The sequence below is a fragment of the Podarcis liolepis genome, assembly GCF_965112155.1.
Source record: "Podarcis liolepis genome assembly, chromosome: 2".
Classification (NCBI taxonomy): Eukaryota; Metazoa; Chordata; class Lepidosauria; order Squamata; family Lacertidae; genus Podarcis; species Podarcis liolepis.
Window position 1 is genome coordinate 95,565,144 of NC_139555.1, and position 13,885 is coordinate 95,579,028.

The 13,885-nt window shown below is 40.2% G+C and overlaps 1 protein-coding gene across 1 annotated transcript in view; it reads left to right on the top strand.

The window, feature by feature from the left end:
• Positions 1-11,212, top strand: part of RYBP (RING1 and YY1 binding protein) — a 53,480-nt gene extending 42,268 nt beyond the window's left edge. Inside the window, exons 3-5 of the mRNA XM_083493506.1 lie at positions 2,493-2,669; positions 3,118-3,216; positions 6,950-11,212. Of these exons, the coding sequence (XP_083349632.1) occupies positions 2,493-2,669; positions 3,118-3,216; positions 6,950-7,202 (529 nt within the window). The 3' untranslated portion in view covers positions 7,203-11,212. The remainder of the gene's footprint in view (positions 1-2,492; positions 2,670-3,117; positions 3,217-6,949) is intronic.
• Positions 11,213-13,885: the final 2,673 nt, after the last annotated feature.

Genomic DNA, 13,885 nt, shown 5'->3' on the forward strand with positions numbered 1-13,885 from the left:
ATGAAGTGGCTTATTATTAGCTCTTGTTCCAGCTGAGAGCCTGGTGAACCGGGTTCGCTTCCCCGCTCCTCCACACGCAGCTGCTGGGTGACCTTGGGCTAGTCACACTTCTCTGAAGTCTTTCAGCCTCACTCACCTCACAGAGTGTTAGTTGTGGGAGAGGAAGAGAAAGGAGATTGTTAGCTCCTTTGAGACTCCTTAGGGTGGGATATCAAATCCAAACTCTTCTTCTTTTTACTTAGAAGAGTAACTGGGGTTTTTTTTACTGTTTATTTAAGTGGAATGTACTTATTTAATTTGGGGGGAAGAGATCACTCCAGGTTTGAGGATACACCCTCCCCAAATGACCATGCCCCTAGTAGACATATCAGAAGAAGAGCAGAAGGAGAAGTGCTGATACAGGTGAGGAAGATGCTACTTCAATTCCCTCAGTGTCCCTCACATTGTGTAGCTCCACGTTAGAAAAGGATTAAACAGAGTGTTATTCTGTTGTTCAGCTTGGAACATCTCAGCACCAAGTGAAGAAGAAAAGCATTCTGAAAGGGGCCCATCCAGTGTAGTGCAGCTGCCTTCATAGTTGGGTGGGACCTTTAAAATTATTTTTTTCCTTCTGCTTGGCACTGTGAAAAGAGCTGTGAGGCACTGCTGCAAGCAAGGGAGTCTTCACCAATGCTCCCACCCTTGTAGTGTTGCTCTTCAGTGACTCTTCGCAGAGGCATTGCTTACTCAGGCGTCTGAGCTTCTCTGGGTGCTCTGCCCTTGCTGCCTGGCACCTAAGAGGAGTTCTAGATGCAGTGTTGCTCTGGAGAGAGGCTGCACGGAGGAATTTGGGAATGGGTTTGACTGCTTCCTTTGCTGCTGCAAGCTTCTTTGCAGCCCTCTCAACACAACTATAAACTAATTTTTGAGATTTGGTACCCTGTTTTAGTTAGTTAATATATTAACTTATGTATACATTTGATAAATCCTCTAAAGGACATGTGCCAGGTCATGCGATCTTCATTTTCATCCAGGAAAACTAAAAAACTTACAAAGACAGTTCTAGGGTTAGTTTTCTACCCCAGGATACCTTCCAGTGTATCTTGAAGTAGTAGAATGCGCCAAACAGAGCTCATGTGTGTTGTGTCAGGAGAATAGCACTTTAATCTTCTCCCCTGAATCAATTTCAGAGATATTTTTCTGCCCAAGCATAATTCAAATGTGTCTCGGGTCTAGTAAATTGTCCCAAAATAAAGCCATGTACTATAGAGAATATCAGAAGGAGGACCTTCTGGTTGGGTTTTGGTTGAAAAAACACATGGGATCATATTTTTTTAACATTATGTTACCAATGAGGAAGAATATCTATTTCTATGTAAATCCTGCAATGAAAAGTGCATCTGAGGTGGATTTTAACCCATTCTTTTTTTTTTACACACGAAAGTTTTATGCCATTCACCAGATCAATTTCCATTCTCTGAATACACACTGCCAGAATGATATCTCACACTGCTTTACCTACTGGGGTCTGTAGATGCCTGTGGTTGCAAATAAAAACCACACCATCACCTCCAAGTACTTTGGCTTGAAAATGTGTTGGATCTATAGACTGAAAGATTGCTAGCTGTTATTACAGCAGCTACTTATTAGTCAGTACAACAACAGGGTCCTATCAACTTCAGTACATCTTTTATGTGCAGAACTTGCTAAAAATGCCTTTCATATTTGTTGCTTTCTTGTTGGCCATGCAGGTTTACATGTCAATATGTTATAATGATCATGGGAGTTTGCAGGAAATAATGTTAAGACACAGTGCCAGTTGTAGGCTGGCAGAGACAAGACTGCTAATGGCACACTCAATGTACCATTTGTTTTAGATTTGCTCTGATTGACAATCGCTGTGTTGTAGTTGTCAGGCTTGTAGCTTTAGGGAAGAAGGATTTATTCTGAATAATTACAGTTGAATGAGACATTACTAACTCTGCTTTATATGTTTAACAATTTGCTAGTGTCCATTTAATGAAACAATACAAGCAGTCTGAAAGCTGTCTGTTGGCATAGCACTTCAAAGTGTAGACTGAATGAGTGTGATTTCTTGGCCTTCGGTAATCAGTGTGGCACATCTTCATCCCCAAACTTCTGAAGTGGCAGTTTTTCAGAAACCATGATGGCTAGAAATTTCCTAAAGAAGGAATACAGTGTGGCAGGTTCAAGTTCCAGGGCTGCTTCTGTTTGGGCACATAATGGGCAGGGTTTCATTCATTTATATTCTGTTAAGATCTGTAGAGGGATTTTCACTAAAATCAATGATGACAAGGATCCTCAATTTTATATACAGGGAATATTCAGAAAGTTCTTAAGTACCATGAACCATTCCTTTAACATGTTATTGTACCACTTAGAAATACTGCTTGTTTTGATAGGTTTGTTTTATTGATGTTTGGTTACAGTCACACACACCCGTTTTATAAATAAAGTCACTGACTTTTTTTTCTCCCCATCTCACCTCTTAGGAAACCTAGGATAAATTCTCAGCTTGTTGCACAACAAGTTGCTCAGCAATATGCTACACCACCGCCTCCTAAAAAGGAGAAGAAAGAGAAGGTGGAAAAGCAGGAAGAGAAAAAACCAGACAAAGAAAAAGAAATTAGTCAAAGTGTTATAAAGAAGAGTACCAGCAAGAAGACCAAGTACGTTTCTGGACCTTCCTTTCCCCCTTCTGTATCCTCATGCAAATGATCTCATCAAATATGTTATGCTTAATTCCTAGAAATGTACACTTTTGTTCTCTCAGCCTTGAAATATCACTCAGATCCAGAATACCTTTAATTTCCAGGCACATTTCCACTGACGCTCAGATGATTTTATTCAGTCATTCTTCCCTTGCCCGTGTCACCACAATCTCTTGATTTACTTGACATGTTTTGTCCTTTTCCAGGGTGGGTGGAGAGGAAAGTATATTATTACCTTCTGTAACTGTAGCCTGTAGCTTTATTGACTAGTGGGAGGGTTGCATGCGTTCATTGTATCGTGGCTGGGTGTGTGAAGGCGCACTCTGGCACAAGTTGTCAAAGTTTCAGAGTTGATATTTTTACAGTATAAAGCCCTTTAGCATTTCTTCTTGTCTCCTTCTTTCAGGCCAAAGTCCGATATTGTGAAAGATCCCCCAAGTGAAGCAAACAGCATACAGTCTGGGAATATGACAACAAAGACCAGTGACTCAAATCATACCTCAAGGTAACTGTTTTAAAGTAAAGAACTGCGTGATTATAGGATTGCTGAATTAGTGTTTCTATTTGGAGTGGGAAAATTTTTAGGTTCCATGCTACTGAACGGGGAGTGGGGTGGTAATTTTTCCTTGCAACCCATGCATTAGCTTACTTCCTTGAATCACTAGCTTCAGGGAATGGAGTGTGACAAGGGGTTGTGCCTCAAATTATTATTATTACTTTGCAGTGCCATTTTCTGGTAGTTGTGGTGTTATAATTAGGGATAATTTCAGCTCACCAATTCAGATACTGTATACTAGATTGTGGACACTGAATGTTGGGTCTTTCTATAACTTGTGTGTGCTGGGACCTGCAGGCTGTCAGGCAGGCTAAAACCTATATAGTGGTAATTGCAGTTTCCCTTTCACAAGATCACCCCCCACAGTAGAGGCTGCAGCCTCCTTTGCGAGGTCTGATTCCATTGCCCATCAATAAGCCTCTCATCAAAATGGGAAAGAAAGGATATTTCCTTTGAGGCTTGGGTGTCAATACCCTAGAAAAAAAATGTACATGTGGTAAAACAAATAGGAAGCTTAACACCATTCCTTCTTAAAAGATCTGCCACAGGTGACTCTGATTGTCAGTCCTTTTTTCAGTCCTTCCTTTGCCTTCCACCCCCCACCCCCCACCACTTGCTTATTCATTAGCATAATACCCGCTTTCCCCAGAAAAAAAAAAGAAAATTACCACAATGTCTATAGTTTTCTTTTAATTGCTCTTGCATGCAGTTCAGAGTGGGGGTGGGGTGGGGGAATCATTGCCAGAGAGAACAAGGAGGCAAATCCAGATTCTATAGCAACTTCTTTTTCTGGCAGTACTTATGAGTTACCTTGTTGAGATAACATGTGAAATGACCATTAATGCTATCTAAATGCTGTTTCTTTCATTATAAAACATGCAGACAGACTGTCTTCCAGACAGTTGTAGCACCTTAGCTGATGTGATTTGAACCATTTAAAGCTTTATTTCAGTTGGTAAACCGAGTTTTCCTTTCTCTAATTTGTTTTTTGGGTGGAGGGGCAACTACCAGCAAGTTTGGCTTTAATGGAAAGCTACTGTGCTGGCAGTTGTAGAGTAATAGGATGAAAATGTTTTTAATGCTATGCAGCACTGGATATTCCTTTTGTTTTTAATCCTTTTAAAACTGAGTAACTTCCTCAAGTACTTCAAGCTCTACTCATCTAGAAACGGTATTTGCAATTTTTTTCACAATATTTTGTTTCCTTGTTTTGAGTTGTGGCTACTACTTTATGGCATATTTTTAACTTTGACTTTTGAATACCCTATGAGCTTAAAGTAGGTAGCAAGCAAAATTACTGAGAGATGTTAAACCTAGATTTGAGCCATTCAAACCCTGACTTGAAATTCCTTTTCCTCTGCATGAGTAAAAGTAGGGCGCCATGAGGGTGTTCCTCAGCGTGGTGCATCATCAAGCATAAGCACATTGAAATTAGGAAAGATGGGCTGTGGAAAGATGAGATGTGGCTCTCTGCTTTATTAAAGCATCCCAGCCTGTCTGAAATTATATGGCAGGGTGCGGAACATCCTACCTACGAGCCAAATTTGGCTTGCCCGGCCTCCTCACTTTGCCTGCTAGGCTGTTCAGGGCAAGCCACACCCACCTACAGGTGGCAGGTAAGAGTGGGTCTTGGCTAAAAGGGGTTTAGCAGACACTCCTAATTGGCAGCGTCTGCAAAGCCTCTTTCGCAGCACTTCCCAAGCATCCAGCAACTAACTGATTTCTGGGTGGTTTGCAAATGTTGTGCAAGGGGCTTTACAAGCCCTATGCTTGATGCTTTGGTTTGCCTGACAACCAGCTGAGTCCCACCAGTGGAAGCCCTGTGCAAGGACTTCTGCTTGAGCAGCAGGGCTTTCCCCCGGCACCCCATTGGCTTGAGATGGGCAGGTGAGAAGAACCTCCAGAACAGGCCAATGGAGAGGAGACAAAACTATTTCCCTATGCATTTGTTTTATTGCTGGAGACTGTGGGTCTAGGAGATGGTTTCCTGTAGAGTTGAGAATTTCAGGAAGGGGGAAGCGACCACTTAGTTACCTTGGCACAAAAAAGCAATCTTTTTGTTCCCTTGGCACTAGGAACAAGGCTTAGTTGAAGAAGACATATTTCCCCCTTCATCTCAGTGACTTCTTTGTATTATTAATTTTATTGTATAATAAGATACTCATTTTTGAATCACTTCCTATGAAGCATCTCAAAGCAATTTAGCAGTACAATAAAAATAATTTTAGAGCAATTGCATATATACAAACAATTTCAAATCCAATATAGATATGAACTGGGATTACTAAGAATTGATAAGGGTGAAAGGAGGTTCAGGGTCAATATTCTCATTGTTGCTGGCATGGTTAGATAAGGTACTTAAAACTGCGGGCTATACCTAATATTAATCTTACTTGGAGTAGATCCATTGAAATTCCTGACCGTGGCTTAGATCAATTAATTTCAAAGGGTCTACTCTGAGTAGAACTTACTTGTATACAAACCTTCATTTGCAGAATAAAGTTTGGTGGTGCTGACTGTGTTCATATGTGTATTAAAGATTGATTAAGGATTATTGTCCACAACCCATACTTCCCAGCAGGAGATTGACCTCATATCTTTAGCTGAAGTGGTCATATATTTAAATTGAGGTCTGGGTGTTGCAGAATCGCCAAACTAGGAGAAGAGTCTGCATTGGACTAAATTTGGCATCCCTATAAAAATAACTCCTTTTAAAACTGCTACTGGTTCTAGTTGTATTAACCCTTCTTACCTTGAGTCAGCTATTTAAGATTTAAACTCCTCCCAAATCTCCCCATAGAGTACATTTTTTAGCTGCTGCAAAGCAGCCACTCACGGTTTCTTAAAATCTTAATTACAGTAGTTACAAACGCTTTGTACTGAGTTGTTGTTACAGGATGAATGTACATGTAATATAAGCGGATGCCTTATGAGTTGGCATGTTGATTGCGTGATAGCGTGAACTCTCTTAAGAGGTTCATGAGCTATAAACTGCAACTTTCTATTTCTAGACAGGACAGAACTAACGATTTGCATAATGACTGTGAATTTTTCAAACCTTGTTTTCTCCAGGCATATTCAGAAGGGACTATTGAGCAATTTTCTACATGGCTTATTTGGGTTGCTTCTCTGTATAAATTCCCAGCAGGTGGAAAGGAATGCCAAGTTGTGCTGGTGCCTGTGGTGTTTGTAGCGGCAGAGATCCCCTTTGCAAATGACATCACCACTCGCAGGTGCTTTCTTGTGGTTTTGTATTGCAAAATCACGGCTTTGGGGCACTTGACAAGATAACAAATTCCAAGCACAGAATCCTTGTATTCCGGAAGGGACCCTGAGGCTTTCTTGATACCTAGATTGCTCTTGTCATATTTCCGTTCTTTCTGGCTAAGCTCCCAAAATTGATTCCCCAGCTACGTGTGCTCACTGGGGATTGAGCATGCTTTGGCGAAGCCTTTCTGGACTCATCATTTAGAGAGAGCAAAAGGTCAGGTGTTGAGTGGGGGGAGGGGCAGCAGTTGATTCGTTTAATGCATAGCCATTCATCAGTGCGCTGATACCTCTGCTGTCTTTTGACCTGTTCCTTGTAAGTTAGCCAAGAGAAAAAACACACATTTTAACAGAAGGCTCATCTGTTGTCTGTAATTGGCATTCTTTTTGATGATTCTTCTTTATTATTGTTAAGGCCCAGACTGAAAAATGTGGACAGAAGTACCGCCCAGCAGCTGGCAGTCACAGTGGGAAACGTCACAGTAATTATCACAGACTTTAAAGAAAAGACTCGCTCCTCCTCCACATCTTCATCGACAGTGACCTCCAGTGCAGGATCAGAACAGCAGAATCAGAGCAGCTCGGGCTCAGAGAGCACAGACAAGGGCTCGTCCCGCTCCTCCACGCCAAAGGGCGACATGTCCGTAGTCAACGATGAATCCTTCTGAGAATTGCACATGGAATTGTGGGGAACTCAATGAAATCAGGGTATGAAATTCAAATATTCCATCTGTCCACTAGGCTGTAGTCCTGGAAAAGCTGCCAGTGCCACTTTTTCTCTTCCTCTTCCTGTGCTTCAACGTACTTTATGGACATCGTCCCCTTGAACTGATGACACCAGGATCGTTTGAGAAGGCTACCGGCATCCGGCCACCGACGAATTTCGCACCCTGACAATTACTTTTTGACACTTACGTATTCCATTGTTTTATATGATTTTCCTAACAATCATTTATAATTGGATGTGCTCCTGACTCTACTTTTTTATAAATCTGCTGTGCACAGTCGTCCCGCCCCCCCCCCGCCCCCATGAATATTGGAAGCTTTTTGTTTTGTTTTGGGTGAGGGGATATGATGCGGGTGGGAAGGGAGGGCTGCCGGAGGATTTTTATTTATTGTATTCACAAACTACATCCTCTCATTCTTCTCCCCCACCCCAGCATATCCTGTTGAGTTCAGTTCTCCCTATTCTTCCAGTTATACTGTGTACTATCAGTTTTGATATAAATTATATATAAATATAAATATAAATAAATATATATATATAAATAAAATATATATATAGGGTTATTTGAAACCAATACATGGAAACGCTGGTGCTTGAAACACTGTGAAGTGAAACAATTTAAGATCTGGGACGGTGAGTGCCCTTTGGAAAGTGCTTAAACAAAACCGGAACCAGTTTTAGATTAACGAGAGTGTTCCTGGAGGTTCAAATGGAGATAGGACCTGGCTTTCTTCTTGTGCTTTGGCTGAAGAGTACTGGACAAAGATAGATGTCTATTTTCTTATTTTCTGTTCCTTTTTTTAAATCCAAAAGGTGCTCCAGGTAACTTGCATTCCCAGTAGGATATCTACAAAACAATAAAATTCCAGCCTTTTCCTACAGTAGTGTACAAATTTTAAAAATTGCAGTCTACACTGTTTTCAGAATACCTAGTATTAATGTACATGATGGCTGCACATTAACGTTGCCTAGTTCTTGCATAACTGATCTCACTTTAACTGTTTCACAACTTTTTATCTAGCCATTTTCCAGCTCTGTATCGGTTATGGGGGTAACATTGAATATCTACGGGGCAGGGGATATCTGCTAGCATTTGTGATTTAAGGCAGCCAACAGCCTAATATTAAGGGTGCCACCCTTGCCCCTGCTATCATAACTAGGCCACTATGCCACACAGCTTATTCTCAATGCAAATATTTTATGTCTGACTCTGCTCTTTCATTTCTAATTAATTCATTGTGTATCCTGAGCGATCTCTTTTTTAAAAACAACAACAACAGTCCGTCATCGAATGATGATGTCTTTGGGTTTATTGGTGTTTAGACATGTCTAGATAAAATAAACTGCTATGGGGGCTAAAGTTGAGAAGAACTTGCATACTGGCAAGCTAGGAGCAGAATGGCCAAATAGCTTCTTATTCTTTTCTAGAAAGGTTTTTCTGAGTGTATGCTGCTTTCCAGTTTCAAGTTGTGTTGCAGTTTTTTCCTAGCTCACATGTTACCCTACTTAAAACACTAGAATGAAGTGATGGAACACTGTTTTAGAAAATTCATGGTGTGTGTGCTTTTTTAGGCGACCCAGAGTGCTTCGCTGTAATTTCAGTAGCCCCTTTCCCAATTATCAAAATGGATACCTGGTGGGCCACTTGGCAGAACTCGGTGCTAGAAAAATTACTGTACTAATTTCTTGCTTGAAATAAATTATTTCTGTTGTATAGAGTTGCATTTTTATCAGATTAGTTTTAAGTAGCAACAAACACAAGCTCCTCTCATATCAATCTTAAATTTTAACCTATGCTTAACTGAATAAAAGCCGCTCTGCTCAAAGAGGTAAGATTAGCAGAGCAGTGCCTTGGCAGCTGCAGTTCAATTCTGAACATGGTGGGTTTCTCACTGTTCATATATCAAATTATTCTTTTTTGAACTCTTATTCTTAAAAGTATTTATTAAAAAGAAAAAAAGAAACAAAAACCAAAGGAAAACCAGATGATTCTCGTAAGCTCTGAAATACAATAAGTGTAGTTTTTAATAGTCCACATCAATCCACATTTTTTAGCATTGGTATGATATTGTAAAGACATTCCTTTTCCAAGTTTTCCTATTCCTTTAAAGGATCTCAGGGAGGTAAATTGGTCAGCCATAATTTATTTTTGGAGAGAGAAAAAAAATAATTTTTAAAGAGATGTTTTGAACTTAAGTCCCAGATGTGTGTATTTTGCACAGCTTTTTTTAAATGAATGAACCAGAAAGAATTAGGCCTGTATGCATTTGGCCCCTTCCCAGCAAAAACCTGATCTACGGGCATGGGCAATAGGAGTGCATCTTCGGTGGCTTCCTAGAATAAGGCCTTTGGAGTAGGAAAAAAACTGTGTGTGTTGAATGAAATTGCTTAATATGGTGAGCACCACCCACCAAGCGCTGCTGCTCCAGTCATTTTAGTGCGGCTTTTTGTGGGCCGTCATTCAAATAGTGCATAGCAGCAGGGGTTGGCGGGTTCTGCCTGGTGGAATATGCCCTTTAGGTTAGGTAACAAAAGCTTTAACAGTAACAAACTGCTCACTGGCTTACCAATTCAATGAAATCCTCTTTGGGTTTTCTTTAGTTTTCTCCCTTTTTAAAAATAATAATAATATGTGCCTCTGGCATGTTAACCTGTTAGAATAAAGTATGCAAATCTGTCTTTGGCACAAGTGGTGTGACTGCTGAAACTGCATTTGGCTGAAATTGTCAGCTAAGCATTCAAACTTCTTTTGGGCCGCATTTTTAGCTGTTGCGTTGCGAACTCTGCAATCGATAACAACAACCCCTCCCTTTTCTTTTAAAGAAAAGCATGTTTAAAAATGGAATTTCCTTCACCTTTCTGCATTTCAGTTAGCCATACAGTAGTTTTGAGAGCATGTTTTTAAAATACTAGTGTAGAAGAAGGGCCAGAAATGCTTCGTAGCAAGTGGCACAGAAAGCAGGCGAGGACAAAGCACAGTGTTAACATTTGCAAGTTTCAATTTTTACACTTTATATATACACACAGACACACACACACACACACACACACACACACACACACACGTGCACACCATACGCACAACAGCTTGCTTGACTTGCTCAGTTTGAAATAGTCATGCAAAGGGAACAATAAGAATAAGAAGAAAACCAATTGGATAGGCAGTTTTAATTGAAAATCTTTTGCTTGTTAAAAATCAGTTAGATTTAAAAATTGGGCAGTAGTTGTACTCATTGAGACACTTCCATCTGCCTTATCAGTACCATTTTCAGTCTACTTTTTTAAAAACGACAACCGTAAACGTAAATTATTGAAAATTTATTACTTGCTGACTATAATAACCTTTGCTTGTATGTAACCGAAAAAAAATGGTTTTAAGAGCCAACATTTAGAATATGACAATGGAGCTGAACAGTTTTTAATGCGCAAGCAGTTCTGTTCTTGTGTATGACTTGTAACCTTAATTTACTGTGTAAAGATGGTTACATTATTTCTTTAGCTTTGTTTGTTTGGAGACAAATAGAGAATGCTTGTTTAAGTATGTCAAGACATAATTTTATCTTGTGGATTTTTACGTTAATGTATTATACGAGCTATATTTTTCATTTGCCCAGAAAGACAGCTTGTATAACGCTTTTGAAAGTTTTCTGCTCTGTAAAGTCTTTAGAGCTGACAGTCCTGTTAAGTTTGTTTAATCTTCATGCTAAAAGTGTCAATGGTGGTTTTGTGAACTGGTCAGAAAAATTCACAGGTCTTAAATGTTTTCGGAAAATTTATATTGGACACTGCTCTTTGTCTAGCAAATAAAAGATGTTAATATATTCCTGTTACCGGCATGTGCACGACTGTTATTAGAAGCCACTTTATCATTTTCCTGCTTTAAATAGAAATGTCTATTTATGAATTCTGCTTGTAGTTTTTTCACAAATAAAATAGTAACATTTAATTAAACCTGAATTTCTATTCTTTGGTGTTGAGGAAAGGACTAGTCAGTTTGCTGTGCTAGCATTTTTCTAGACCGTGTTTGATTTTGGTATTGCTTAATTTACTTTGTTTGCAAGAAAAAGTGTATATTTATTGATATTTCAATTAAGCAAATCTGTGTAGACAGCTGATCTTGTTAGATTGGATTGTGTGTCAAGCTTAGTGAAATGTTTTAGTGTGAACACATAAGCTAGGTTGCCTGCACTGTACTGAATTAAGCCACAGCTTGGCTTAGTTTGCTGGATGATGGCTGTTATGCCAACCAAGGCTCATGGTTTTGCGCTCTCCAGACTTATCACAAGTTGTGATGAAGGATTGTTTTTGGTTTGGGCTCATTCTTAGTCTGGAAAGAGCTAAACCATGAGCCCTGGTTCAGTCTATGTGCTAAGCCAAGTGTGGCTTAGTATGATGCAATAGGAAATTGACCCAGGAGAAGAGAAGCAAGATGGTTGTGTTCTCTGTCCTGTGAGCTCACATGTTTGTCCTAAGCCCTTAGTTTAGCTTAGCCTGATGTCCAAACCAGGTGACTTTGTTTCCTGTACTTAATCCTACGAGTGACAGTCTGTACTCAGAATCCCAAAGACCTTGAGACAGTTAGATAGCTGATCATTTGAAACGTTTTAAGGTAGCATCGTGATATGCTGACAGTTTCGTTCTCTGAAATACTGCTTTGTGGCCATGTAGTACATCAGTTTTTTGTTTTTGTTTTTAAATTCTTTGTGCTTTTCTGGCTCTTTCAGTAGTGGAAACAGGTTTAAACAGCAGCAGCAAAAGCTAGCTTTTAAACACTTGTGACTGGAAGAGCAAAGCCACATATTGGTTAGGCAAAATTTTCCTGCCCATTAGTACCTGTCAAAGGTGGCAATTTCTGTTGAAAGGGAATTGCTATGTCTCCATTATTCAGTAGTAGAGTTGTGTTATCTTTTCAGCAACCAGAGTTTGAGTGTCGGTATAGAGTACTATTATACAACATATCTGCATCTGGCATGGCAAGTTTATGAAAGTGACCAGCAGCAAAATCCTATTCAAGTGTATCATAGAATTGTAGAGCTGGAAGAGATTACCAGAGCCATCTAGCCCAACTCCCTGCAGTGCAGCAATCTTTTGCCCAATGTGGGGCTCAGACCCACAGCACTGAGATTAAGGAGTCTCATACTCTACTGACTGAGCTATCCCATTGAGGAACTTACTCCTGTTTAAGAGAAATCACCCATAGTTTGGTCTTTCTATATGTGCTAAGGCAGGCGTAGGCAAAGTCGGCACTCCAGGTGTTTTGAGACTACAATTCCCATCATCCCTGACCACTGGGCCTGTTAGCTAGGGATGATGGGAGTTGTAGTCCCAAAACATCTGGAGGGCCGAGTTTGCCTACGCCTGGGCTAAGGTAACCAGTATCAAGTAGTTACATGTAAATTACTGTTGGGTAAAATGGTTGTCTGAATCCAACCTGAACCTGCTTTTTTTTTTTTTTAGAGAAAAGCCACAGAACCAGGGCTGCTCTCCCAGGCTACATAACCCAGGCAGACTTTAATCATTACGACTGGGTGAAGTTTCTATGAACAGCCTTTTCTTAAAAAGTAGCAAGAGCTGGTTATCAAGTGTGACTTTGAGTCAGGAGCAAGGAGGCAATGTTAACTAGTTAGTCTTTGCCTCATTTATAGGAAAGGACAGTTTATAATACTTGTCAAAAAGTTCACAATCTGTTATAACATCCATAAAACTATTAACTCAAGATCCTCCAGTGGGTGAGAACCAGCGTACATAGAAATTGCTTCAAAGAGCTGTAGAGGCAGTGCTTAAAGGAGCAGTGTAAGCCATTACACGCTTTAATCTCAGTTGGAAGCTTGTCAAAATTTGTGCCAAGAATAAGGAGCTAGCTATTCCTCTAGGGAGCCCAAAGCACATGTTAGACACATCCTGGAACACGCCTTACACAGTTGACAGGCAAGAAAGGGAACAATTTGTATTAAATGAGCAAGATCTTAGCAATACGTTTTTTCTTGAGATCATACTTTTACTACAGAAATGTTCAGGTTCTCACAAACTTTTGTTGCACACATGATAAAAAGGTAAAGGGACCCCTGACCATTAGGACAAGTCGTGGCCGACTCTGGGGTTGCGGCGCTCATCTCTTTATACTCCCACCTAACTTAGTTATATATATTTTTAGCTGGGAAGCAACAGGAGGCAAAGTGACTTCTAGATGAAAGTTATCGCTCCCATTGCAGCAAATGTGCGTTCCTATTTGTGTGTCCCATGGACTGCCTAGAAAGGAATAGGAAAGCTATGGCTCTCCAGATGTTACAATTCCCATCATCCCTCACAATTCACCTTGCTGACTGGGACTGATGGGAGTTGGGGGTCCAGTCTCATCCGGAGAGCCACAGGTTCCCCATTCCCAGTCTAGCTTAGTGGGAGACTGGTTTCTGTAGAAACTGCAGGCTTTGGAATTGCTCTCCAAGCTAATAGTGAAGAGGGTCACAAGACCAGTTATTCTCTGCGACTTCATACAGTGTGTATGTGCAGTGTTTTGCCTTTCCAACCCTACAGACATATTTTTTGGGTAGGGCACTAAAATAGCCAGTTTTCTAAAATTACTGCCCCATAAATTCTTCTAAATGGAAATATTCTAACTAGTCC